General features: G+C 38.4%; 1 protein-coding gene across 6 annotated transcripts in view; it reads right to left on the minus strand.

Annotated features, from left to right (window-relative positions):
- Positions 1–25,489, minus strand: part of RNF123 (ring finger protein 123) — a 155,352-nt gene that overhangs the window by 90,625 nt on the left and 39,238 nt on the right. For 5 of the 6 annotated variants that reach the window (XM_056805050.1, XM_056805049.1, XM_056805051.1 and 2 more), the window contains exons 4-15: positions 19,403–19,482; positions 18,610–18,707; positions 18,031–18,085; positions 17,597–17,682; positions 10,889–10,975; positions 10,234–10,301; positions 8,377–8,508; positions 8,028–8,136; positions 7,763–7,867; positions 4,016–4,141; positions 3,111–3,203; positions 2,113–2,186 (exon numbers count right to left, since the gene is read on the minus strand). In XM_056805050.1, the coding sequence (XP_056661028.1) occupies positions 2,113–2,186; positions 3,111–3,203; positions 4,016–4,141; positions 7,763–7,867; positions 8,028–8,136; positions 8,377–8,508; positions 10,234–10,301; positions 10,889–10,975; positions 17,597–17,682; positions 18,031–18,085; positions 18,610–18,707; positions 19,403–19,482 (1,113 nt within the window). Of the gene's footprint in view, positions 1–2,112; positions 2,187–3,110; positions 3,204–4,015; positions 4,142–7,762; positions 7,868–8,027; positions 8,137–8,376; positions 8,509–10,233; positions 10,302–10,888; positions 10,976–17,596; positions 17,683–18,030; positions 18,146–18,609; positions 18,708–19,402; positions 19,483–25,489 lie in introns of those variants that run through there. The other variant, XM_056805054.1, reaches the window with a different exon arrangement.

Genomic DNA, 25,489 nt, shown 5'->3' on the forward strand with positions numbered 1-25,489 from the left:
AGTTTCAAGTTAAGGTGAATTCTACTAAACTGGAAGAATGTGACTGCAATTACAGATTGTATTTGGTCATCAACAGCTGGCCAGCCATCAGCATGGGAAGCAGAAATCCAGGAAACAAAGAAAAATATAAAATGGCTGAGTGTTCTGTACAATCCCATTCTAAGTAAGTGTCAGAGTAGGAGGAAAAGAAAGCTAGCAGTGCTCAGTAATTTTGCAGACTGTCTAGAAACAAGAATTTCAGATGGTACTGTATGTGTTAAGAGATTTGCCCAAATAATAATAAACTCACATTCAAAGAATGTTTTTCTAAAGCACTTAAGGATCTGACCAGACCTGATTCTAATCTTTATCTCTTGAGTCTTTCCATTTATACTCTGTTGCCTTCTTCCACTCCACCAATCTATAGCTCCTTTTCCAGTCTTAATTTCTTTCCACAGTGCCAATGAAACCATCCATTACAACTAGCTATCTACCTGATAAGCAGAGCTTAGGAGGGTAGAGGGGAGCAGAGACATTCAGGAGAGTACAACCCGAAGTCAGTGCACCAATGACACTAATGTTCTCTCCCACTGAGTAGAACTTTGAGCTAATCCACTGTTTAAACCAAACAGAGATGGTGTCTGAAAGTTGTTTAGTTCTTTTGAGTTTCTCAATGGGACTTATGTTTTTTTGTGTGTGTTTTGTCAGAGGCTGCTGGAGACCCTGGAAGAGGCTAAGCAGAAAGATTGATTAAATAGACCAACCAAGAAATAGACCAACCAAGTGAGGGTCCATCTTCAAGAATTCCATTAGCCTGCCTGAGATCCAGAGCTTGGCAGGCAGCCACCTAGGATGGCAGAGCACAGGTCTGACTTCTGGTAACACTTTGTTCTGCTCTTTTCTAACGAAGTCATCCTGAAACACTGTCTTATCCTTATATGCAGCCACAAACTCCACAAACTCCAAAGAACCATAACATCTAAATTTTTCATTTTCCTCAGCACCTATCATATATACACAGTAAGGACGTCATAAATATTTGTTGAATGAATGAACAAATGAATGGAACACATGTGTACTGACATCAGGAAACTCCTGGCTGAGTCCCTGTTCCTCGATTGGGAAAGGCTGAACAAATTTTGGTATATGATGGTGAGGGAATGCTACTGTGCTGTAAGGAATGATAAACTGAAGGATTTCTATATGAACTGGAAGAACCTCCATGAACTGATGCAGAATGAAATGAGTAGAACCAAGAGAGTATTGTACACAGAAAGTGAAACATGTGGAACAATGCAATGTAATGGACTTTGCTAATACAAGACAATCCCAAGGAATTTATTAGAAAGAATGCTATCCACATCAGAAGAACTGTGGGAGTAGAAACAGAAGAAAAAACAAATGACTTATCATTTGTTTAAATGGATATATGATTTGGGGTTTTGGTTTTAAAAGATTATTCTATTGCAAAAAATTAATCATATGGAAATAGGTATAAGTGATAACATTTGTATAACTCAGTGGAAGTGCTTATTGGAACCAGGAGGGGGGAGAAGAGGGAAGAAAATGAAATATATAAACATGGGGAAATATTTTTAAAATGAAAAAAATTTTTAAAGAAAAACAAATAAAATTTTAAAAGACTAAACAACATTTTCTCATACACATCCCTAAACAATGTTAATTGGGGCAGTATGTAACTTAAATGCACGGTAGGGGGAAAAAAACTCAAAAAGAGGAAACAAAGTATAAGTCTCCAAATCCAAAATGAAAATGGTCAGTTTTTTAAGCCAAAAAATTAAAAATAAATCAACCATAGGATATCTTGTCCACTGACATTTTATGATTTATGCCCTAAAGTTCCTGCTAGTCATAACACTCTGTTATCCAGGCAACTCCTCATTCTCTCCTATTTTAAGGATGGCACTAGACCCTTGGAAAACAATTAGGAACCCAGCCTGACCTTCTGCTTCCCCTTTTTCCATCCAAACACAAATCTCCAACTTTGCACCTAGAGAAGAAGGTTGCTTCCTGAGAGTATGAACCCAGCTTGTGGCTCAGTGGCTTTAGCCCAGGTGGTTCCCACTGTTTATACTCAAAGAATCTAATGAGTGAGTAAAAAAACAAGGATACAGGACATTGTTAAGCAGAAACTTCCTGGACTTCTCATGCTTCAGTATGGCAATGGTAAGTCGAAGATAGTGCATCTAGAAATCAAAAGAAAATAAAAGATATAAAATTAGGGGCTGCTAAGTGGTAAAGTAGATAAAGAACCAGGCCTGGAGTCAGGAAGATCTAAGTTCAAATCTGGCCGCAGACACTTTTGGGCTATGTGACTGTGGGCAAGTCACTTTAAAATCTGTCTCTCACTCTAAATCTCACTCTAGTGCAAATGTAAAACCCGGTAGAATTGTATTGGGGGGGGGGGGTGGAGTGTGGGAGGAGGGAAGGGAAAGAACATGAATCATGTAACCTTGGGAAAATATTCTAAATTAATTAATTAAAAATTTTCAAATTAAAAAAAAATCTATCTGTCTCAGTTTCCTTATCTGTAAAATCTAGGTAATAATATGTCTAGGTAAAATCTAGGTAAAAATAGCTTTTGCCTCTCACGGTTATTGTGAGGATCAAATGAGATAATAATTGTAAAGTATTTGGCACAGTGCCTGGCACATATTATGACTGTCATCATCATTTTTATTGCTAAGTTTGGCTAGCAGGTGGAGAAAAAGGTAGTAGAGGTCATTAGGGAAAGAAATTTGGGGCTCAAATTTGGAGGGAATGATAACCCAGACTATAACCCAGGCTATAGATATCAATACTCAATGCCAGGGCAGCTAGGTAATGCCAGGCCTTGAGTGAGGAGGACCTGGTTCATATCCGAACTCAAATACTTCCTATCTGTGTGACTTGGGAAGTCACTTAACCCTAACTGCCTAGCCTTTGCTGCTCCTTCTATCCTAGAATTGATACTAAGATAGAAGATAAGCATTTAACAGAAAAATACTCAATGCTATCCATCTCTGCATCCTCATAGACCTGGCACTAGCCTAGTCAAAAGCCTGGTTTATCCCTAAGAAACATCGGGAAATTCTCATTGGGCCTCAGGGCTAGTTTCTGTGCCTACTCACCTGTAAGCTCAGGTCTGGAATGATGGGGGAAAACCTGTAGGCTCGGAGTAAAGACATCATCAGTTGCTTGAGGCACTCCTGTACCTCATAATCCTGAGGGGAGAAAAAAAACAAGGTGGAGCCCAGGGAGGGCTTAAGTGATGACCCAGAGCCTGATGAACCCAGCTATTGCTATCTGTCCATTGGACCATGATCATAATGAAGGGCTCTAGAAGAATTGTCTTGTTTTTACCACTGCCACCACCAACGATAAACACAGATTGGAGGCTCAGGGTCAAAGGATAGTCATATCCATTGATGGGATATTCAGACTTTCCAAATTCAGCCCCTCCAACTCGGGTTAAAGACCACACCAGAAAGAACTAGAAAGGAGGGCTCTACAGAGTCTAATGGTTTCTGGCTAAATACATTTGTGAACATGTTATCATTTTTCAACCTGCATTTATATGGAATTATCTCAGACTTCTGTAAATTGGTACCCTTACCCTTTGGAGCCCTATTCCTCATGTCAAAATCTTCAACTTTCACTACAGGAAAATCTGGCTAATTCTCTAGCAGGAGTCAGGACTAAGGTATTTTCTCAATTATGCTATATCCATAACAATAATTTCTCTCCTGCTTGTTCCCTGGTTGAGGGTTGTAAAGATCGAGACGAAGAAGTTTAAAAATACCTCATGGAAAATGTGGTCCTTCAAGAGAAGTGGGGGTTAGTGAATAGAATATCAAAAAATCTCATAAGATCTGGTTCTGAGACCTGGTTCTGCTACTTCCTGTGTGACCTGGGAAGAAAGGTCCTTCCCCACTCTTTAATACTTCTGCTTTCTTCTCTATTGAATGAATGGATTAGACTCAGCTATCTCTAAGATCCCTTTCCAGCTCTAACATTCTATAATGTTATAACTCACCTCCATGAGAAGCCACATAAGATCCAGGAGTTGCTGGATGAGTGGGAAAGACTCCACTGGCCCATCTTTCTCCAAGATGTCTAGTAGAAATTTCATGAGAACATCTTCCACCAAGTATACTTTACACTATATATAACAAAGAACAAGAGGTTGATGTTGATTGATGATGAACTAAATACTGAGATCCCAGCAGCAATTATGCCTCAAGGAGATGGCTTCTTATATTCCTGAGTAACAGGCTTCTATTTGCCTGAGTCAGACATTTATTGAAGTGCCTAGTATGTGCTCAACCCTGTCAGGAACTTAAAAAGATAAAAAGAAATATAAGAAACAGCCTCTGACCCCTAAAAACTTAAAAAACTAGTTGGAAAAACAACAAAAATATTAAGTTATCAGGGGGCAGCTGGGTAGCTCAGTGGATTGAGAGCCAGTCCTAGAGACGGGAGGTCCTGGGTTCAAATCTGGCCTCAGACACTTCCCAGCTGTGTGACCCTGGGCAAGTCACTTAACCCCCATCGCCTAGCCCTTACCACTCTTCTGCCTTGGAGCCAATACACAGTATTTACTCTAAGACAGAAGGTAAGGGTTTAAAATATATATATATTAAGTTATTTCCAAAGTTTTTTTTTTTGCCAATGGACATAATTTAGTCTTTCCATGGTCATTTTTCTCTTTTAAAAAATATTATTCATTTTAACAATTTTTTCTTGATTTCCAAATTCTCTCTGGCCCCTCCCCCACCTGCTGAGAAAACAATGTTATCAACTTTTGCAAAAATTTCCATATTAGCTATATCATAAAAGAAGCAAGAAAAATAAAGTGAGAAAATTATACTTTATTTTGCATGCAAGAATTCATCAGTTCTCACTCTTGAAATGGATAGCATATTTTATTAGTCCCTTGGAATTAGCTATTTTCTTTCACAGTTGATCATCATTACAATATTACTGCTACTACATACAATGTTCTACTTCTGTTCACTTCACTTCGTATCAATTCATATGTCTTCCAACGTTCTCTGGAATCATTTCTTATGGCAACAATAGTATTTCATCATAATCATACACCACAATTTGTATATTGCCAAACTGAAGGGCATCTCTCAATTTCCAAATCCTTCCCACCACAAGAAGAGCTTTTATAAATTGTTTTTTTAACTTATATGTCCCTTTTCTTTGATCTCTTGGGGATACAAATCTAGGGATGGTACTACTGAATCAAAGGATGTGTATGTACAGTTTTTCATAGTCCTTTGGCACAGTTTCAAATTTTCTCCAGTATGGTTAGATCAGTCCATCAATACTGTATTAGTATCCCAATTTCTCCATATCCCCTATAGCATGCCATTTTCCTTATCTGTCCAGTTAACTAATCTGATAGGTGTGAGGTGATATATCAGTTACTTTAATTTGCACTTCTCTAACCAATAACAGCTTTGATTTCTTCTACTGAAAACTGTTTGTTCATATCCTTGTTTTATTATCAATTAGGGGAATGGTTCTTATTTTTATAAATTTGATTCAGTTCCCTATATATTTGAGAAAGGAAGCCATTCATTGTCTATGATTACTTTTAGCAAAATGTAGTTTCACTGATTATCTCTTTTAATTACGTCTATTTTTGCTTTTGCTTTATCTGAGATTGTGATTGCTACTCCTGACTTTTTTAACTTCAGCTGAGGCACAAGAGATTCAGCTCCAGCCCCTTATTTTAATTCTGTGTGTTTTTCTTTATGTTTAACATTTGTCTCTTGTAAGCAACTTATTGCTGGATTTTTTTTGTTTCTAATTCATCATGCTATCTCCTTCCATTTCATGAGTGTGTTCATCCTATTCACATTTTAAAAGATTTGTGATTTTATTAATGGGGATACTATACCACCAATACAAAGCACAATCCTCCACACTTCAACAGACAGTTTTATAAGTTGCTATAGGGGGGCAGCTAGGTGGCTCAGTGGATGTAGAGCCAGGCCTAGAAATGGAAGATCTTAGGTTCAAATCTGGCCTCAGACACTACCCAACTGTATGACCCTGGGTAAGTCATTTGACTTCCACTGCTGAGTCCTTACCATTTTTCTGCCTTGGAACAAAAACACAATATTGATCCTAAGATGGAAGGTAAAGGGTTTTTTTTTTTTTAATGAAAATAAATTAAGTTGCTGTAGCCTTCCCTCCTCTTCCAAAAAAAACCCTTCGGTGAGAAGTTTACAAATTTTGCTAGACTGGTCCTTAGATAACAAGCAGAACATCACCTGCCTCATATATATGAAGCCCTTATAGTTTGTCAGGTCCCACCAATCTGGCATAAACTTTGAGAACTTGAAGTCACCCCCATGATGAGATAGGTATCAGGGTGGGTCTTCAGTGGAGAAAGTGGATGAGACTATGAGGACTAGAACTGTCATTTTTGTATCCTTGATGTATAGCTCAGTGCCTTAATAAATATTTGTTAATATGTATTGATAATAAGCAAGAGAAAACAAAATATACAATGATCACAATGTATACGAGAAGGGAAAAAATGAAACACAATGTTGTATAATGATAATTATCAAGCTTATTTCTGAAGATGGCCTGAGTTAATGCATCTCCTCTCTTTCTCTGAAGAGATGAGAGACTATGGTTATGGTACTGCATATACTATTAGACAGTTGATATAGAGAGATTGGTTTTGCAGAAAATAAATCAGTCAAAAAACATTTTATCAAATATCTACTATGTCCCTGATATATGTGCCATAGGGAGACAACGTGTGTGTGTATGTACATATAAGAATTCAAAAATAAAAGGCAAAATTGGGAGAATCAGTAGAGGCTTCCTCTAGGAGGTTCACAAGCTAAGCATCAAATGAAGCTAGGGATTCTTCAAGGCAAAAAATGAGGGAAAAAACACCACTTATGCATACAAGACAGTTTGTGAAAAGGTAGGGAAATGTGATATAGTGTTGTATACGAAGAATAGCAAGAAGGCTAGTTTAGCTGGATTATAAAATGTGCTAAGATGAGCAATGTATAAGCCTGGAAAAAAATGGCTGGGGCCAGGGATCATGAAGGGCTGTCAAAGCCAGAGGAGTTTATGTCTTATCCTGGAGTAGTAAGAAATCACTAGAAGTGACTGAGCAGGGGAGTGACAGTCATGCCTGTGCAGACCTGACCACAGCTTCACCCACCACCAGCCTATGATGTGATGACATAAACTACTTTCTGCAGTAGATGAAGGAGGAACAGAAAAAGAAGCCCAGCAAAGTGGAGAGTGCTAACTACGAAGTCAGAGGATATGGGTGTCCTGGACACTTGCCTCTTCTGTCTACTATTTGTGTTACCCTGGGTAAATCAGTTATCCTCCAACAACTGTAAAACAAAAGGGCTGGACTAGAAGGCCCCTCAAGTCCCTTCTGGTTCTGGAGATATAATCCTACAATCTGTGATTTTATAAACCTACCGAAAAATGGAAGGACTAAGTACACTTGACTAACAATTCATTTCAATGTTTCTTAAACAACATCTATGATGTTGGGCCCCAGGGATACCAAGACCAAACAAAACAGTCCTGGCCCTCAAGGAGCTTATACTCTATAGGAAGAAATGAGGTAGAAGTAGGTTTCAATACTTCTTGAGAAGAAGTTCCCTGTCCACACCCCCTCAGATCCCAAGCCAATATCTTAAACTGAGTGTGCAGTCAAGTCAAGTTCAGGATGAAGGGACCTCCAGCAAGAGGGAAAGGTCTGAAAGCTTGTGGCACTCACCATGAGTGGAGCAAAGTGGTTGAAGATGTGTGCTATGGTGATTAGCACTGTGGGTTCTCCCCGAAGCTGCCATGTTGAACTTTCCCTCTCCACCAGCTTCCCTTCCTGCAAAGAAGGCAGCTTATAAAGAAGTAAAAAAGATGGACCCTTAGCCCTCATCCTTTTATCTCATCTTAGTCTAATCCCTTACTTGAAAATAAATCTGGCTTTCTCAAGGTAAATGCTTCAGAGAAAGATCATCCCATCCCCTGGTCCAAAGACTCACCGCTGGGTCCAACCCCAAGTGTAGGACATTCTTCAGATAACCAAGAAGTTTATGAGCCTTGACCAAATCAGTAGTAGGGGCATCTTGTAGGGGTCGATAATCCTCCATTGGATATGTAGCAGGGAGTTAAGTGGGAAACACCAATCTGTACACAAGGTTGAAAGATGAGGACCCCAAACCCTCTTCTAGCCAAGCCAGGAAATGACCTGGGACTGGAAGTCTTGGGTCCAGATGTTCAGCAGATACCCTAAGAGCTTCAAACCTTTTGCAACAACAAGAAACTCAAGGTTGTGGCTGGAGGAGTCCCTAATTTGCTGTTGTGGCTTTTTGCTTGTTTGTTTGTTTTAAAGGATATCGCAGTGGCCGGCTGCCAAAGTTGAATGCAACAGACTCTTTGAAAGAGAGGCTGATAGCTGGAAAATAGGCCATTCCAGAGCCCCTGGTGATGTTGTCAAAAGCAGTTCCCAGAGAGACACCATTCCTGGGGCAGAACAATAAAAACAAGCATTTTTAAAGTATCTACTATGTGTAGAGCACTAGATTAGTTATCAGGGGAGACACAAAATTTAAATAAGACACAGTTCCTACTCACAATGATCTTAGAGAACAGAAGCAATTGCAAGTGTGAAACAGACAACCCCACTGGGCAAATTGTACCCAGTTAGAGGAAAGCAGAAAGAAAAAGGTGGAAGGCTGGGCAAAATGGGATAATCACAGAGATATCAGGGGCCCTGAAAAATGTAGGATTATACCTGAGAACCTCAGACTAAATCATACATGGGAAAAAATGGATATTATAAGGACAGCTGTTTGCCTCTCAATAGAGCATGATGTAATCCCTCTCAGGGTTTTGGGTCTATATCTCATATTGAATAAATATTTCTTTGAAGCTTCTGAGCTAAAGAAATGAATTGTGGTGTGGTAAGAACACTTGTCTAAGAGTCCTCAGACTTGGGCTCTAGCATTGGCTCTCTAACACTTAAACTTCTGAGACTTGGTTTCCTCATTTTACAAATTTACTTACTACCTCACAGGAGCATTATGAAGAGTTCTGTAAAGCTGAAAATGTCATAGATACATGAGCTCTTATTACCAACAGTTGGCACAGAGCCTTGCCTATGTTAAGTACCTCAGAAATGCCTGTCTAATGAATGAGTAAATGAACAGAAGCATATATGGATGAGTGAACAACACAAAAGACATATGTCATGGGCCTGGAGGATATTAGTGGACAAATGCTTCTCAGCACATCAAGGATACAAGATGTTGGGTACTCATGAGCCAAAAGGTCAAGGCAGCAAGAACACTGCCCCAGGCAGCTCTGTGCTAAAAAGGGCAGGTCAAACTTCCACACATCCAATATGGGCTAACTACTCTTTTCTTTAGGATCTATGGTCCACCTTGTCCTGCTCCTCCCAAAGTTCATTCAGGCTTTTCCTAAGAGTAAAGGTAAGGGTAAATGAAATTAATTCTAGCCATTCTTACTTATTCTTAGGCTAAGGAATTATCAGTAAGATAGTACAAACTCATGGCTCAATGATGCCTACCAATTGCTTAGAATACCCAAGAAAGTTTTAGGAGAGACTCCCATCTATTCCATTATAGCTCAGTAAAAATGTCACTGGCCTTGCTCAGGCTGTAATAATCAGGGGTCTTATAAGCAAAATCCAGTGGTTCTATTGCTCCATAGGAAAATGGTAGTCTACAGACTCTCAGATCTAGAGGGGCCTTATCTTACCTCTACAGGAATACTCACACATAAAATCATAAAACCATTAAAACTATTAAAATAATAAAAATCCGGGGTAGATGGATGGCTCAGTGGATTGAGAGCCAGGTCTATGGACAGGAGATCTCGAATCTGGCCTCAGACACTTCCTAGCTGTATGATCCTGGACAAGTCACTTAACCCCCATTGCCCAGTCCTTACCACTCTTCTGCCTTGGAACCAATACACAGTATTGATTCTAAGATGAAAGGTAAGGGTTTTTTAATAAATAAATAAAACAAATAAAATAAAATAATAAAAATCATTAAAACCTGAGTCAGAAGGAACTTATTTAGCCTGCTAGAAGCATAGCTCAACAGTCTGATATGGCAGGGAGCCCAGTATCTCCCCCACTTCTATCCAGGAAGGAATCTTAGCTTCAGGTGTAGAAAAGTACACAGTCTCTGAATCAAAAGTTTAAGATGCAAAAAGACTTACAGACAAAAAGAGATGATGCCCTCATCCAGGTCAATCAGACAACTCACAATGTCTCCAGCTGCCCAGGACTGTTCAGAGAAGGAAGAGATCATTGGTTAGATAGTCACATTTCAGAGGCTCACAAAAATATAGCCTATTTGAAACAATAGCACAAGCCAGGCTGGATAGTCAATGAAAAATAGTTTTTCACAACTCTACAGTAGAGCCCCAAGTTTCAAAACAGGGAAGGATTCTGATGCTTTCTAGGCCTATGCTTAGGATAAGTCTATCAATAAACACACCCTAGGTCCAAAGAAAAGCTGATACAAAGCCAAGGAACTAAGGGAACTCCCAACACCTGTAAATAAGACCTACTTTCTTGCCTAGAATCAATTCTCTACCCTCAGGTCCAAGAGCAGCAATGCACTAGTTCCCCCAATTTGTCCTCTATGGCATATGTTGAAATCTCAGGACAGAAGAGATGGGGAGTTATGGGGAGAAAGAAGGATGCAATAGACAAATGAGGGGCTGACTCAAAAACATTTGAGGGGCAGGGAGGAAGGTGGGAGCTAAAGTCATTGTTTAAACCCAGAAGTCAAGGTGGGATACTTCTCCAGAGGAGTCTGACAGATCCATAGCAGGACCTACTTTCCTCAGCTTCCAGGGGAATACTCACTTTTCCATAGTTAGTTGTGGTCACATTCCACTTACGCACTCTGTTACCATCATAAGCATAAGAGTCAGGTGTGTCTCCAACGCCCTCCTGAGAAGAAAAAAACAAACAATGAAAACATGAGACTTCACTCCTCCCCCACAACACAACAAACATTTCTTCAGTGTTTTCTGTGTGCAGGAGATCTGCTTTACAGGAGCACATTAGATTGGAAGTGGGATAAGATATCAATGTGGCTACAATACTCACTTACAGGATAAGTGCATTAGAAAATTACAAAATTACAAAAGAAAGTCACAAGTAGTCCCAGGATCTGCAGCCACCAGTTCTGCAGTTCAAGGACATGGAAACTGAATCACTGAGAATTCTGCTGCCTCAAGAAAGTAGGCCTCTTTCACAAATTATCCATTCCTACTGCTGCTCCAGTCACATATGTCCCACTATAAAGTCATTATTGACTCTTCGCTTTCTCTCAACCCTCAAATCCAATCAGATGCCAACTATGGTTGATTCTCAAAATGCTCTCTCCCCTCCATCCCCTTCTCCACACTCAAAATGGTGACCACTATCCTTCTCCAGGCCTTCATCATCACCTCTTGCCCAAACTGCTGATTAAAAATAGAAACCTGATTTGTGTTGTTTCCAAGCTTCTTCCCTCCCTGCCTATCCTCCACATGGTTTCTAAACTTATATACCCAAAGCACAAGGCTGAACATCTTACCTTCTTCTCAAGAGGCTTTGTGGAGTTCCTATTTGCCTCTAGAATAAGCACAAATTATCCTGTTTGATATTCTAAATCCTTCAAAATCTGACTCCAACCCTTTCTTTTCATAATTATTTCACTCTACTCTCCTAAGGCAGCTAGGTATTGGTGGACAGAGTGCTGGGTCTGGAGTCAAGAAGACTTAAGTTCAAATCTAGACTCAGTCATTTACTTGCTGTACAACTCTGGTCAAGTCATGTTGCTTTGGTTTCCTCAATTCTAAAATGAGAATAACCACAGCTACCTTCAAGGGCTGTTGTGAGGATCAAATGAGATAATATCTGTAAAGTGCTTAACACAGTACCTGGGTACATAGTAGATGCTATATAAATATATATTCTCTCCCCTCTCCCCTTCTACTTTGCCCTTCACATATTCTTTGGACTAACCAAGTTAATAAAAAACAGTCCATCTCCTACCTCCATATATTTGCCCTGAATTCTTTCCCTTTTAAAAAAAGATGCAGAAGTGTCACTTCCTCTGCTAAGTCCTTTCTAATCCCTTCAGGTGTTAATAACTCTCTCCCAACACCTCCCAACTATTTTGTATATTTTTGTGTATTTTGTATATTATTGTATATTTTGTATATCTTTTATATTTACTTATGAATTATTTTCCCCAAGTAGAATATAAGTTCCTGGAGGGTCAGACAGCTTTATTTTTATGTGGGAACCCTCAGAGTCAGGATGTCAATGCTTACTGATGAAAGGACAGAAAGGAAAGGTAGTGTGAACTTGGACTCATAGGTCCTGAGTTCCAATAGGAATTCTCACACTTTACCTATTTGTGTTACCTCAAACAAGTCATGTAAACAAATCATGTAAGAGGAGGGATTGGACAGAATGAGCTCTAGGGTGTCTTAAAAATGTAGATCTCTCAGGGAATGAAGTATGGAACAATGGAAGGTGCAGTGAACTTGGAGTGCTGAATGTAGAATTATGGGGAAGTCACTTAATCCTGCCTCTGGAAGTCACTTAATCTCTTAACTTTCCTCATCTATGAAATGAGAGATTGGACTAGATGACCTTTTAAATCCCTTCCAATTCTAAATTGATATTCTTATGAATGCCAGAATTGGTCTAATATATACCCTAGAGGCTGTTTCAAAGGGTTCAGAAAAAGGATGGGAAAGATCCTGTGACTTAAGATCATAGAGAAAAAACCTGCCAAGGAAATCTCAAAAACATCTGAAGGCATGAAGAGAAATAATTCCTAAAGAAACCAATATAGTTACACAAGGAACTTGCCAATAAATGTATGTTTGTTAAAGATAGGTGCAGAAGGTTTTAGAAGAGTACATAACAAGAAAACAAACACAAAGATGTAGCATAATTGTCCTAGATTAGTTCAAGTCACTGGGCCCCAAAATAACCATATTCTAAGATACTAGAGGGAAAAAAATAAAAGTTAAGTTGTGAATATTAAACCAGAATCAGTGAGCTCTGAAAGATCAAGGAGAATGGGGGAAGCACTAGATAACTTTAAAAGGGCAAAGGCTGTCATTTTTTTTTAAAGGAAAATGAGCTAAAGTCTACAAATTAAAGGTCAGTGAGCTTTTATTTGAATCCTGGCAAAATTCTAAAAGAGATGGTTAGTGAATACCATAAAAGCAATAATCATTAAAATCGTTTGGTAAAAAAATGGGAAAATTGATCAATGGTCCAGATTAGACAAGATCCAGAAGCAATTAAACATAATAGTTCAGTGTTAACTAGATCCACCTTTTTGTTCTCTATGTATTAAAATGTTTGATATTGATTATTATGTTCATAATAAAAAGCAGATTTTTTAAAAAGTTTAAAGGAAACAAGAATCATAAAATGCCAGCATGGCTCCACTTAAACAACTGCTTAGACTAGAATCTTATATTATGTACATGAGTACCAATTAGATACATGGCCTAAGTAGAAAAGGTTATATAATTTTTTTAAAGTAGAAGAGATGACTTTCTGTTAAGCAGGATAATTTTTCTTTTTAAAATTTTTCATTGATTTTTTAATACCCTAGTCATTTTCTCAATATATCTTCAAAATTAATTCCTCCCTTACAACAAAGGAAATGAGGGAGGCAGAGCCAATGTATCACTTCACAACTAGCAGATTGGTTAACATGACAGCAAAGGAAAGTAATAAATGTTGAAGGGAATATGGCAAAATTGAGACATTAATGCATTGCTGGTGGAGTTGTGAATTGATTCAACCATTCTAGAAGGCAATTTGGATCTACACCCAAAAGGCTTTAAAAGACTGCCTACCCTTCGATCCAGTCTTACCACTTCTGGGTTTATGCCCCAAAAAGATAATAAGGAAAAAGACTTATACAAAAATATTTATAGTTGCACTCCTTGTGGTAGCAAAAGATTGGAAAATGCGGGGGTGCTCTTTGATTGGGGAATAGCTAAACAAATTGTGGTATATGTTGGTGATGGAATACTATTGTGCTCAAAGAAACAATGAACTCCAGGAACTCCATACAAACTGGAACAGGAATTGATGCAGAGTGAAAGGAGCAAAACCAGGAGAACTTTATACACATATACAGATGGATATACTGTGGCACAATCAAATGTAATGGACTTCTCTACTAGCAGTAATGCAATGATCCAGGACAATTCTGAGGTCTTATGAGAAAGAACACTATCCACATTCAGAGGAAGAACTGTGGGAGTAGAAACACAGAAGGAAAACAACTGCTTGATCACATGGGTTGATGGAGATATGATTGGGGATGTAGACTCCATCACCCTAGTGCAATGTGAAGATTGGATTTGGCTATCTCCTGATTGTAACAATGAAGATACTTAGCTCTTCCTTTATTGTGAAAATTGAATTGTAATCCCCTATCTATTTTTAGATTTTAATCCCCAAAAGTGTTAACTCAGTATTTAAAGTAGATATAACCATTTTAACCAGGAAAAGGTATTAACTAACCACTAAAGGTATGAACTAACTACAAAAAGTGTGATCTAACCAAAAAAAGTATGATCTAACCAAAAAAGGTGTGAACACCCATTTCATACATTGAGTGGTTCTGGAGAGGAGCATCACTGTGATCAGTAGATGTGAAATTTAGGGGAGGTGACACAAGAGAAAAAGGTCTTTAAATAGAGGAAACAAAGACTGAAGAGAATCAGGTTTGGAGTGAAGGATCAGTTACTTGGAGCTGGAGGGAAGACAGACACTTGAGGAGAGACTGGAAGACAGACACTCCTGGAGGAGCTCATGCAGGAGATCTCGGACTGCTTTCTTTTTAGATGGTCACAGTGGGGAGTGTAAAGGCTGACTTAGTTCCTTGCCCTTTCTGGAGGTGTGAACCTCCAAAAAAGGCCCATCATCTTGAGACTCCTTTTCCTTGATTAGGGTCTTAGAATTTCTTCCTGGCTCAGAGGAAGCCAGAGTTTTCTCTCTCTCTCTCATTCCTTAATATCTTCCCTCTATTGTAAATAAAACTACCATAAATTCCATTCTACTTTAGTAATTCATTTTGGGATTTAGAAAATAAATCCCTGGCAACCACCAATTTAATAACAAGTCCAACCAAATAAAAATTTAACAGCAAATATCAATAATATGGAGTCTTGATCAATGTCACATGTAAAACCCAATAGAATTGCGCACTGGCTACGGGAGGGAGTTGGGAGGAAGGGAAGAAAAGAACATGAATCATGTAACCATGGAAAAATTTTCTTAATTAATCAATTAAATAAAATTTTAAAAATAAAAATGAAAAAGATGTACTATATTTCACATAATTTCTTCATATTTCTTTTGTTTATTCAAACTCTCTTTCACAAAGAGATGAATATGGAAAGATGTTACACTATTACATATGTAAAACCTATATCAAATTACTTGCGATCTCAGGGAAGAGGGTGGGTGAGAATTTAGCTCAAACTTAAAGAAAATGGTTAAAAAAATTTTTTATGTAATTGAGCTAAAAATAAAATCTTAGTAAATTTAAAAAAGAAACACACATATATATACTGGGGCAACTGGATGGTTCAGTGGATAAAGAGGCAGGTCTAGAGACAAGAGGTCCTGGGTTTAAATCTGGTTGCAGGCACTTGCTAGCTCTGTGACTGCCTAGCCCTTACCACTTTTCTGCCTTAGAATCAATACTTAGTATTAATTATAAGATGTAAGGAAAGGATTTAAAAAAAATACATACCAACACACTAATTCACTGGCCTGTCCATCCAGCTGCATGCACCATCTATTCCTTCTCTATCTAGTTCTTTCTACATGGACTATTAGGCAAGCTGATCAGGGACTTCATTGAGGAGGTCCTGTAGTAATTAAGGGTTTGGTGTATTTGACATACTATCAATGAGGGCAGAGGCATCCTCACCAACTTTAGGAATTCCTCCCATCTGGAGTATGTGCAGATATCTTCCAAGATAGAATCAAACACTTTTGGCAAGCATACATCTTCCTATTCTATGTCTCACTTGATATTAGTATCTCACTTGATTAGAATGTGAATGAATCACATTCTCTCTATGATAGCATCAATCAAGAAATCTTGCATGATGGTGATACATGTTTGAAAATCATCAAGGGACAGGAAGAGAATTTTTAAGGCAACATTTTGCTTCATTAAAATCAAGTACTTTTAAAAAAATGAGCAAAGTGAACACTTATTAGTCAACCTATATGACTGCGAAAATATGGTGCCAACCTCACATTTTCATCAGTGATGTCATAAAGATTTTCTAGCAATGAGAACATAGGCATATATGCTAATAGTTATTTATATCCTCCTGATCACTTTTTTCCTTTTGAAATAATGCTGTGATTTCCTCCCTCCCCCCTCAATTATTTGGCATTTTCCTCCTCTTTCAAATATCTTGAAAAATCAATTCTTTTATGCTTTCAAAACTGTCACCTCCAACAATTTTCTTCTCTACTCTGGTCTTACTATCTGAGATGACAAAAAAATAAGTCTCTAATGGCGGATTGGTGGCATTTTTTGACTGTTTTTTCTCCTCCCAATTTCACCTATAAATGTTCTTGGGATAACCTGACTTTTTACAGACTCATTTTTTCCTTCCATTGCTCTTCCCTATTTTCTCAGGTTGTACTCACAAACAATCTCCTCTTAACATTTGATAAATTGATACATTCTAGGTTTTCTATTTCAGCTCCTCTTGGACAGAAAATCACATGTTAGCTGCCTGAGAAAGCTTAAGGCCTCCTCACTGTGATGGTTACTTACACTGGGTAAACTTCTATAGGTAAGAGCAACAGTCATTTCCTTTATCCTTAATTATTGATCATCTGTAAGCTTTGAGGCAGCTAGGTGGCTGGGCCTGTCATTAGGAAGACCTGCATTCAAATCTGGCCTCTGACACTTCCTATCTGTTTGACCTTGGACAAATCACTTTAACTGTTTGCTTCAGTTTCCTCATCTGTAAAATGAACTAGGAAAGGAAATGGCAAACCAGTCCATATCTTTGTCATGAAAACCCCAAATGGGGTCACCAAGAGTTGGACACAACTGAAACAAGTGGAACAAGTTATTTATGTGTTTACCATATCCTGGAAACTCCATGAGGGACTAGTGGTCATATCTCGGATAAGCTTTCTAACCCTTATGGAAGCCAAAACAGGACTTTCCGCCATTAGATACTTAATAAATGGTTGTCATCTCAGACAATGTGATATGATACTATTTTCTCACAGACTGCTCCAGCTCTGGGAAGAGAGAGGGCAGAGTAAGTTAGGATAAAGTCAGACTATGTCTATGAGGGGAAGACAGAGGGCCTATTGCTATAACTTTAACTTGGCTTTTCTCAGGTAAAAGGGTCTTTGCCCTGGGGGCACTCCCAGGTATTTCCTCAACTCTGGAATTTGTGCACAGGCCTCTGTACTCATCAAGTCAAGTAAGCCCCAGTGAGGTTCTATAGGACAAGAGGAAAGTCTGAATACAAACACACCAAGTTAACTTACCTCCTGGTTGAATCGGCAATTGAGGGTGCACCAGCCGATTTGCATGAGGCCCTGGGAGGAGATGAGTACCTCATAGATCCATTTCCCTGGAAGAAAGTTGGACACATGTTGCTCCATTACTGAGGAGCTATTATTATGCCTCTGGTAAACACCACACTAAGAATCTCACCATGTTGCACTGAGAAAGGCTTCATTTCTCATTGGCAAGCCTCACTCCACAGAGACTGCAGGAGATTTCCAAGTCCTGCTTCCCCTTCATTTGATATGTTTAATTTGGCATTCAATAACCCCACACTAGCACATGGCACCTAAGACCTCAAAGCTCACAGAAAGATCAGCACACAGGACAAAACATTCCTTCATCTTTCTCTGTGGAGACCCTGTGAAAGCCTCTGCCCCAATCACATTCTCCCCAATCAGCTGAAGGTACTTACCTTTATATACACAGGTGGTGGCCCGGATGGAGCCAAAATTACTGTGTCCAATAACCTAAGCCAAGGAAGGAAAGGGATTTGGGTGCCCAGGATAAATCCCTAGCCACACTCCTTTCTGAAACAGACAATTATTGTTCCCCTTCAGAACTACTTAAAAAAAGAGAAGGAAAAAGTCTCTCCTGGACAAGAGAAGGGGTCCCAAAGCATCATCTCAATGAGAGCTGGTCAAAACCCTCATTATTCTTTCCCCTAATCACCATGCTCAAGAGTAGCAGAGATCTAGCCAGGTCCCTCCAGGTTAAGGAGGATTAGCATTACCATGGAACTTGTTTCTTTGGTTCATTAACTTCTTCAGGAAGGCCCAAACCATAAAAGGTTAACTCAATCCCCTGTGTACTAACCCTTAGGTTACATGCACCTTTCCCAAATGAATCATATATTCAAGGCACAAAGGTCAAAAGTAGCAAATTGCAGCATAGCAAAAATTAGGACAGCCATTACCCAAGGATTTCTACAGCCCTCCCTAACATTGACAGAGGTTATCCTATCTCCCCATTTCATAACCACCCCCAAACTCACACCAAGAAGGTCATCATCCACCAAGAGTAACCCCTCAAAGCCACTTGTGTGATCCAGGACCACAGTGGATGGCCCAAGCCGCCCTTCTACAACTTGTTCTGAAATAGAAAAGAAATAAGATGGTCAGCTGAAATCATCTAAAGCAAAACCAAAGATCTGAATGGACAAAAGACTGAGCTGTGATATCAGTGAGAAGGCTCTCTCTTGTGGTCAGTCACAAACCACCTCACCTGATAGGCTAAAATCAGACTGATTTTCTTAAGACATGTTTCAAAATCTCAGCTTTTCACAATATATGATGGGGGTAATTACCTATTTGGATTCCAGCAATATTCCCAGCCTAGGCTTTCTCCCTAAAACTAAAGCTGTCCAAAGTTTCTGTTAACAGCTTCCTCTTTTCTAAATCCCCTGTGAAACCCAAAACAAGTCCTGAGGTCTAACAAATAAGAAAGAAGCTATAAGAGGAGTATCTTGGGTTGAGAGATCCAGGTCTGTTCTGGGGGGCCTTTGTTGGGAAGGAAAAAATTTCAAGAGGCAGACATAGTTATTCCATAAATGCATAATACTCCAGGGATCCCAAGAGGCCCCATAGCCCCCCTTCCCATTTTAAGAGAACAGGGTGGCTCCATTAGCATTTTGCTCATAAAAGGTCCCAGTCTTTCAGGGCCCCAGCTCCTGTTTCATTCTAAAAGCTCTCATCTACTCCTATGCCTGTGAACACAGTGCCAAACTAATTCTCAGTCATCACCACCACAAGAGCATGAGTTTCAGACCCCTCAAAGACACTCTCTACCTTCACTCTCTTCAGCCTCCTCCTCCTCCTTCAGCAGCTGGTGCAGATGCTCCTGTAGGTTCTGAAAAGTCAGGAGTGTTCTGGGAAAAGAGGGTAAAAGGGAGACTCACTTCATCTATTCTAGGCAATGGGAGTTTATTGAGCCATATTTCCCAAACCCTGAAGAAATTGCAAAACACTAACAAGAGTCAAGGAAACCAGGGTTATTCCTCACTAATGGAGCCACATGTCCTGGTACTATAGGATATAAGCTCACTGTACATGGAAGGATTAAGAACAATGGCAATAAGTCCCAAAGCCATACAAATAGAATTTTAAAATAGCAGAATTAGAAGAGATTTTATCTATTCCACAAAATGGGTAACATGGAAAAATGTCTTATGTGATGGCACATACAAAATCTATATCAGATCGCTTCTTTCTGGGAAAGAGGGAGGGAGAGAAGCTCAGAAAATGGAAAAAAATTTGGAACTCAAAACTTAAATGAATGTAAAAAAATTATTTTACATATAATAGGGGAAAATTTTTTAAAAGATCTCAGAGGTCATACAATCCTACTCATATATTTTGATTTGATGTAAGAAAAACTTCCTAATACTTATAGCTGTTCAGTGGTGGAATAAGATTCCTTTGGAAGTAATTAGTTCTTGGAATCTTAAAAAAAAAAAGCAAGAGAGCTGCTATCTACTTGACAGTGATGTTGTAGAGGGGATTATTGCTTAGATATAGGCTGGACTAGATGTAGCTTCTGTGGGTCCTATCCACTCTGAGACATTGGGATCTTTGAAGAAGAATCCCCAACAAGTAATCAGCCAGCCTCTCACTTGAAGACAGTCAGTGATGGATGGTGAATCCACTACCTCTTAGGCTCACTCTTCTTCCACTGGACATTTGGATCATCTAAGCCAGTTTTCCAAGTACTTCCCCTCTTAGTCTTATCCTCTGTAGCCAAGAAAGCATCAGAGACTTAGAACATGAGCTAATCACTAGCTTGAAGGGTCCCAAGGCCAATGTCAGACTAAAAACTGAGTTAAATTAGAGAAATGAGTAGATTTAATCTACCCCACACAAACAACTGTCTAGGCTATTCTCAAAAGGTTTATTAAGGAGAACAAGAGGCTAGATTCTACTAGGTCACTCAGTTCTATAGCTAAAGTCAGAAAATCAAGGAAGGTAAACATGCATAGGGTAAAATTAAGAGGATGGAGTAAAATCTATTAGGCATCAACTGATAAAAAGAAGGCAGGAGTCACAATCATGATATCTGACAAAGCCAAAGTAAAAACAGATCTAGTCAAGAGATAGGGAAGGTAATTATGTCCTGATAAAAGGCAGTATAGACAATGAAGAAATATCAGTACTCAACATGTATGCACCAAATGGCATAGCATGCAAATTTATAAAGGAGAAACTAGTGGAGCTCAAGGATGAAATAGAAAAACTATACTAGTGGGAGACCTAAACCTTCCTCTATCAGAACTAGATAAATCAAACCAAAAAATAAATAAGAGGTGAGAAGTGAATGAAATCTTAGAAAAATTAGAGTTAGTAGATATGTGGAGAAAAATAAATAGGGACAAAAAGGAATACACCTTCTTTTCAGCAGCACATGGTACATTCACAAAGATTGACCATGTACTAAGGCATAAAAACATTGCAAAGAAGTGCAAAAGAGCATAAATAATAAATGCAACCTTCTCAGATCACAATGCAATGAAAATAATAATAAGTAAGGGTACATGGAGAGGCAAATAAAAAATTAATTGGAAATTAAAAAATACAATTCTCCAAAATCGGGTAGCTAAAGAAACAATTAATAATTTCATTGAAGAAAATGACAATGATGAGACATCCTTTCAAAATCTATGGGATGCAGCCAAAGCAGTACTCAGGGGGAAATTTATATACTAATTAGAAAGGGCAGAGGTCAATGAATTGGGCATGCAAATTAAAAATTAAAAAACTAGAAAGTGAACAAATTAAAAATCCTCAGATGAAGACTAAATTAGAGATCCTAAAAATCAAAAGAGAAATTAATAAAATTGAAAAGTCAAAGAACTATTTATTTAAGAAATAAGACTAGAAGCTGGTACTTTGAAAAAAACAAATAAAATAGACAAAGTACTGGTCAATCTAATTAAAAAAGGAAAGAAGAAAAGCAAATTAACAGCATCAAAGATGAAAAGGGGGATCTCACCTCCAATGAAGAGGAAATTAAGGCAATCATTAAAAACTACTTTGCCCAATTATATGGCAATAAATATACCAATCTAGGCAATATGGATGAATATTTACAAAAATATAAACTGCCTAGACTAACAGAAGAAGAAATAGAATTCCTAAATAATCCCATATCAGAAAAAGAAATCCAACAGGCCATCAAAGAACTCCCTAAGAAAAAATCCCCAGGTCCAGATGGATCCACAAATGAATTCTATCAAACATTCAAAGAACAACTAATTCCAATATTATACAAACTACTTGACAGAATAAGCAAAGGAGGAGTTCTACCAAATTCCTTTTACGATACAAATATGGTACTAATTCCAAAGCCAGACAGGTCAAAAACAGAGAAAGAAAACTATAGGCCAATCTCCTTAATGAATATAGATGCAAAAATCTTAAATAGGATACTAGCAAAATGACTCCAGCAAGTGATCATGAGGGTTATTCACTATGACTGGTAGGATTCATACCAAGAATACAAGGATGGTTCAATATTAGGAAAACCATCCACATAATTGACCATATTAACAAGCAAACCAACAAGAATCACATGATTATCTCAATAGATGCAGAAAAAGCCTTTGACAAAATATAACACTCATTCCTATTGAAAACACTAGAAAGTATAGGAATAGAAGGGTCGTTCCTAAAAATAATAAACAGTATTAAAATATTTAGTAGTACTAAAACCATCAGCTAACATCATCTGCAATGGGGATAAACTAGATGCATTCCCAATAAGATCAGGAGTGAAACAAGGATGTCCATTATCACCTCTATTATTTAACATTGTACTAGAAACACTAGCTGTAGCAATTAGGGAAGAAAAAGAAATTGAAGGTATTAAAACAGGCAATGAAAAGACCAAGCTATCACTCTTTGCAGATGATATGATGGTCTACTTAGAGAATCCTAGAAAATCAATCAAAAATCTAGTTGAAATAATCAACAATTTTAGCAAAGTTTCAGGATACAAAATAAACCCACATAAGTCATCAGCATTTCTATATATGTCCAACACATCTCAGCAGCAAGAATTAGAAAGAGAAATTCCATTGAAAATCATCCTAGACAATATAAAATACTTAGGAATCTATCTGCTGAGACAAACACAGGAACTATTTGAACACAACTACAAAACACTCTCCACACAATTAAAACGAGATCTAAAGAATTGGAAAGGCATAGATTGCTCATGGGTAGGACGAGCTAACATAATAAAAATTACAATCCTACCCAACTTAATTTACTTATTTAGTGCCATACCCATTAAACTACCAAAAACCTTTTTACTGAATTAGAGAAAACCATAACAAAGTTCATTTGGAAGAACAAAAGATCAAGGATATCCAGGGAAATCATGAAAAAAAAAATGCAGTCCCAGATCTCAAACTATACTATAAAACAGTGGTCATAAAAATAATATGGTACTGGCTAAGAAACAGAAAGGAGGATCAGTGGAATAGACTTGGGGTAAATGACCTCAGCAAGACAGTCTATGATAAGCCCAAAGATACCAGCTTTCAGGACCAAAACCTGCTATTTGATAAAAACTGCTGGGAAAATTGGAAGACAGTATGGGAGAGATTAGGTTTGGATCAACACCTCACACCCTACACCAAGATAAACTCAGAAGGGGTGAATGACTTTAATATAAAGAAGGAAACTATAAGCAAATTAAGTGAACACAGAATAGTATACATGTCAGATCTTTGGGAAAGGAAAGACTTTAAAACCAAGCAAGAGCTAGAAAAAAACACAAAATATAAAATCAATAATTTTGATTACATCAAATTAAAAATGTTTTGTACAAATAAAACCAATGCAACCAAAATTAGAAGGGAAGCAGAAAATTGGGAAACAATCTTCATAACAAAAACCTCTGACAAAGGTCTAATTACTCAAATTTATAAAGAGCTAAATCAATTGTACAAAAAATCATGCCATTCTCCGATTGATAAATGGACAAGGGACATGAATAGGCAATTTTCAGTTAAAGAAATAAAAACTATTAATAAGCACATGAAAAAGTATTCTAAATCTCTTATAATCAGAGAGATGCAAATCAAAACAACTCTGAGGTATCACCTCACACCTAGCAGATTGGCTAACATGACAGCAATGGAAAGTAATGAATGTTGGAGGGGATGTGGCAAAGTCAGGACATTAATGCATTGCTGGTGGAATTGTGAATTAATCCAACCATTCTGGAGGGCAATTTGGAACTATGCCCAAAGGGTGCTAAAAGACTGTCTGCCCTCTGATCCAGCCATAGCACTGCTGGGTTTGTACCCTAAAGAGATAATAAGAAAAAAGACTTATACAAGAATATTCATAGCTGTGCTCTGTGGTGGCCAAAAATTGGAAAATGAGGGGATGCCCTTCAATTGGGGAATGGCTGAACAAATTGTGGTATATGTTGGTGATGGAATACTATTGTGCTCAAAGGAATAATAACCTGGAGGAATTCCATGTGAACTGGAATGACCTCCAGGAATTGATGCAGAGTGAAAGGAGCAGAACCAGGAAAACATTGTACACAGAGACTGATACACTGTGGTACAATTGAATGTAATGGACTTCTCCATTAGTGGCAATGCAGTGATTCTGAACAACTTGAAGGGATCTACAAGAAAAAACACTATCTATATTCAGAGGAAAAACTGTGGGAGTAGAAACACAGAAGAAAAAGAACTGCTTGAATACATGGGTTGAGGGGATATGGTTGGGGATGTAGACTCTAAATGAACATCCTAGTGCAAACATCAACAACATGGAAATAGGTTCTGATCAAGGACACAAGTAATACCCAGTGAAATTGGGTGTCAGCTACAGGAAGGGGAGGGGCAGGGGAGGGAGGGAGATAATATGATTCTTATAACCAAGGAATAATGTTCTAAATTGACTAAATAAATTAAATTAAATTAAAAAAATAAAGTCAGAAAATCCTGTTTACATATAGAAGCTATATTTCCCCTTTGTTTCTGGGAAAAACTGATCTGATCTATAATACAGTTGGAAATGTCATGCCAATCCCTAACTTTGGCTAGATATAAAAATGGTAAAGGAAGAACAAACATCTCTCCCCACTACCTATCCTTGAATCAACCCCAAAAGATATAGCAGACCCTCCAACTCAAAGCTACCATGTACTATTCTACAGCATGTGTGAATCTTAAAATATAAAGGCAGATAATGCATGATGTCACCAACAGTCCCTCATCTCAGGGCAAAGGTAACCTCTGCTTTCCTTCCTGTCCACTGTAACCTTAACTGATTTCCCAAGAGTAAAAAGGTCTTGGTGTTATTCTTAGCTTCCCTGGCTGCTCTGACATGAGCTCAGCACCTAAGAATAGAGGAAGGAATGTAACTTTAGCAGGGTTTAGGCAATGTATTCCTGGGCATCATTCCCCCAAACAACTCTCCACAGAGCCCTAGGGCCCTACCCCTAGTAGCAAAAAATACCAGTCACTTTGGACTTACTGCAAGCCCAGCAATAGCAAATACCTGTCTGCAGTTTTTCCCTTTCTCCAGCTATCTAACTTGGCCTCATCAAACAGGAAAACCTGCCTGCAACACATTCTCAGGTGGTCCTTTTCTATAGCACAATTTTCATCCAATTGCCCTTTTATTACTAAAGCAAAAGGAGGGTTGTGGGATGGGGAACAACTCTCTACATTTCTATATTAGCTTCACAAGAAGGCAGCAGAGAGGCACTTGGACCCAGCAATTCTAAGCTTCATCCTGTATCTGGCTTCCATTACCCAGAAAGTAAGCTGCAGGAGGAAGCCAGGTATGATGACCCAACTATAACTTCCCTGCTGGCATGGTAGCCTGGCAGTGACTACTACCTGGGATTGC

This window comes from Monodelphis domestica, chromosome 7, assembly GCF_027887165.1.
Source record: "Monodelphis domestica isolate mMonDom1 chromosome 7, mMonDom1.pri, whole genome shotgun sequence".
Classification (NCBI taxonomy): Eukaryota; Metazoa; Chordata; class Mammalia; order Didelphimorphia; family Didelphidae; genus Monodelphis; species Monodelphis domestica.